This window comes from Leucopleurus acutus, assembly GCF_964270905.1.
Source record: "Leucopleurus acutus genome assembly, chromosome: 6".
In the NCBI taxonomy this organism is placed as follows: Eukaryota; Metazoa; Chordata; class Mammalia; order Artiodactyla; family Delphinidae; genus Leucopleurus; species Leucopleurus acutus.
Genome location: NC_139149.1, coordinates 7,630,296 through 7,633,101, shown reverse-complemented (window position 1 = coordinate 7,633,101; position 2,806 = coordinate 7,630,296). Strand labels below are relative to the sequence as shown.

At 53.7% G+C, this 2,806-nt stretch overlaps 1 protein-coding gene across 1 annotated transcript; it reads left to right on the top strand.

The window, feature by feature from the left end:
* The first annotated feature begins 463 nt into the window (after positions 1–463).
* SFT2D3 (SFT2 domain containing 3) lies at positions 464–2,806 on the top strand. Its single transcript, XM_082841407.1, has one exon. It carries the CDS (start codon positions 575–577, stop codon positions 1,229–1,231), a length of 657 nt encoding a protein of 218 aa, XP_082697533.1. The 5' UTR covers positions 464–574; the 3' UTR covers positions 1,232–2,806.

Below are 2,806 nucleotides of genomic sequence, written 5' to 3'. Positions count from 1 at the left end.
GAAGAGAAAAGAAGCAAATTGGTGGGAGTGGGGGGGTTAACTCTTCTTCACCTCTGTAGCTTTCCCAAAGAAACCACCTAAGACCTGCAGTCTGAGCTTCTAAAAACATTGAATTCATTGACATAGATTAGCATGTTTTTAAGAAATATGTAGATCCCGTGTACCCATTCCCCATTTTCCCCCAATAGCAACATCTTGAAAAGCTGTAAACACAGTATCACAAGATACTGACATCCATAAGGTCAAGACACGTTAAGTTTCCTTCAAGTTCTTTTATAACCACACCGACTCCCGCCCCCCAACTAACTTTTAATGCTGCCATGATTTATCCAGGCCCTCATAGCGCCTACACCGGACACAGGACAAGGTCCGGGGCTAGGAAGGTAAACGCACAGGGACCAGCAGAGTCCCAAGCCCCGGGTCCAGAGGAGGCAGCTGAAGGAGCGGAGCCGCAGGCCCCGCCCCTTCCGCCAAGGCCGACCAACAGCCGACCGGAGCCGAGTCGCTTCCAACGGCGACCGAGCGAAACCGGAAGTGGGCGGCAGCCCTCCCCTTCCCGGACCCCCCGCCCAAGATGGCGGACCTCCACCGCCAACTGCAGGAGTATTTGGCGCAGGGGAAAGCGGGCGAGCCGGCAGCCGCCGAGCCGCTCCTCGACGCGGGAGAGGCAGAGGAGCCCACGGCCGGGGCCGGGCCGGCGGGGGCGTGGCTCGGCCGCGCGGGCCTGCGCTGGACGTGGGCGCGGAACTCCGCGGAGCCGACGACGGCGGCGGGACCGACGTGCATGCCGAGCGTGACGCGCGCTCAGCGGCTGGCGGCGAGCGGCGTGTGCCTGCTGCTGGCCGCGCTCTGCTTCGGCCTGGCCGCACTCTACGCCCCAGTGTTGCTGTTGCGCGCCCGCAAGTTCGCGCTGCTGTGGTCGCTGGGCTCGGTGCTGGCGCTAGCGGGCGGCACGCTCCTGCGAGGCGGTGCGGCGTGCGGACGCCTGCTGCGCGGCGAGGAGGCGCCGTCGCGGCCCGCGCTGCTCTACGTGGCCGCGCTGGGTGCTACGCTGTACGCGGCGCTGGGTCTGCGCAGTACGTTGCTCACGGCGCTGGGCGCCTGCGCGCAGGTGGCTGCGCTGCTCGCCGTGCTGTTGGGTTTGCTGCCCCGCGGCGCGGGCACCGCGCTGCGCATGGCGCTTCGGCGCCTGGGACCGGGCGCCACCCTCACCAAGGCGCTCCCTGTGTGAGAGGCCTGGGGCCCGCGCCGTCGGAAAGGACGCAGAGTCCGCCCCCGGGACGCGCCGTCGGGAGACCACACGGAGCCGGCCCAGGGGCCCAGCGCTCGCCATGCCAAGGACTGCGCCCGCCTTTCCCAGAGCGCGCGGGGCAAAGGCTGCTCCTTTACTGTGCCAGCGAAATCTGTAAACTGAGCAGCAGTTGTAAAACTGAGACATGAGCTGTTTCGGAAGCTCCTCAAGTTCAGCGTTTTGTGCTATACTCAGCAGCACGTGCTATGAGAACTAAATTTTGTCCTTGAGTTGGTGACATACTGTGAAGCATTTATGATAAATTGCTTTTGCGTTAACCGTGGTCTTCTTAGTTTACACTCAGTTGAAAAAGAAAACGCTAGCTCTTCCGTTTTAATTAACTGCCCTTACTACTTTTCTCAGACTTCTGTTCCACGTTTTGTCACTTTAAAAAAATCCAGTGGTAGACTGTAGTAGCTTAGCTACAGTAAACTTGTTCTCTTCGGCCCTTGGAAATTGTTTTTCCGTATCCTTCAGTGTGAGTGGATCCATAAGAGTTATTAAAATAAATACTGACTTTAGCCACCGGAATTTTTAAAAGTACTTTAGTTAAGACGGTTTATCTCAGTTTTTTCTACTTTTAGTGGAGTTGTAAACATGGTACCTTATAAAATTAAAGGAAAATTGATTCTGTATTAGATGAGGAAAGCGATGGACCAAGAAGCATCCTGTAAGAAATACCCAGTAAGGTGCGTGTAAATGCTGTGAGAGGTCCGTGGGCAGAACTGGGCTAGGGGACTCCTGGGAGACACATGATTCTACGTGCGGTTTCCCTATTCGATGGAAACCATGGATTTCTACAAGGCCTAATTTTTTTCATTCCTAATTTTATGATCTGCTTTTTAACTATAATTTACACTTTACAGTCTGATCTTCATGCAATGTAAGATGCTTTTCACATCTAATTGCCAAATTTCCTTCGTTTTAGGTTTAGCACTTAACTTTTGTTTAGGACCTTCTTACTGACCTTAATTTATTGCCAGAAAATATGGGCTCAATATTCTGAGGAGTCCAGAAAACTACATGTTTTGTCACTAGCTGTATATTAACTAGGAAGTAAACTATTTAAAATGTTTATATCCTACGCCAGTGGTTCTCCGCTCACATGAGAATTACTTGACGACTCAAACCTCAGATCAACTCAGTCTGTCTCTGCGGGGCTGGGGGTGGGAGCCACGCATCAGCATTTTTTTTGAGCTCTCCAGATGATTCCTTTTCCAGCTAAGGTTGTGAACCACTTTTCTGTATGTTGGATTGCACGATTTGAAAATAATTGTCCCCTGGGGCTGGATTCCAGTGTTGCCGAAACTGGGTGTCAGGCAGCAGTCGAGCCTTGCCCCTTTGTCCAGCCTCAAAATTTAGATTTTTATCAGTGTCCTAAGCCCTGCTCCAAGCAGTGGACACTAAAGTGACCGACATCCACACTGTAGACTTACCCCGACGCCCATATTCCCTAAGAATGCGCCCTTGCTCCCCTCTCAGTAAATAGGGTTGCCTGCCTCAAGAGGAACCACC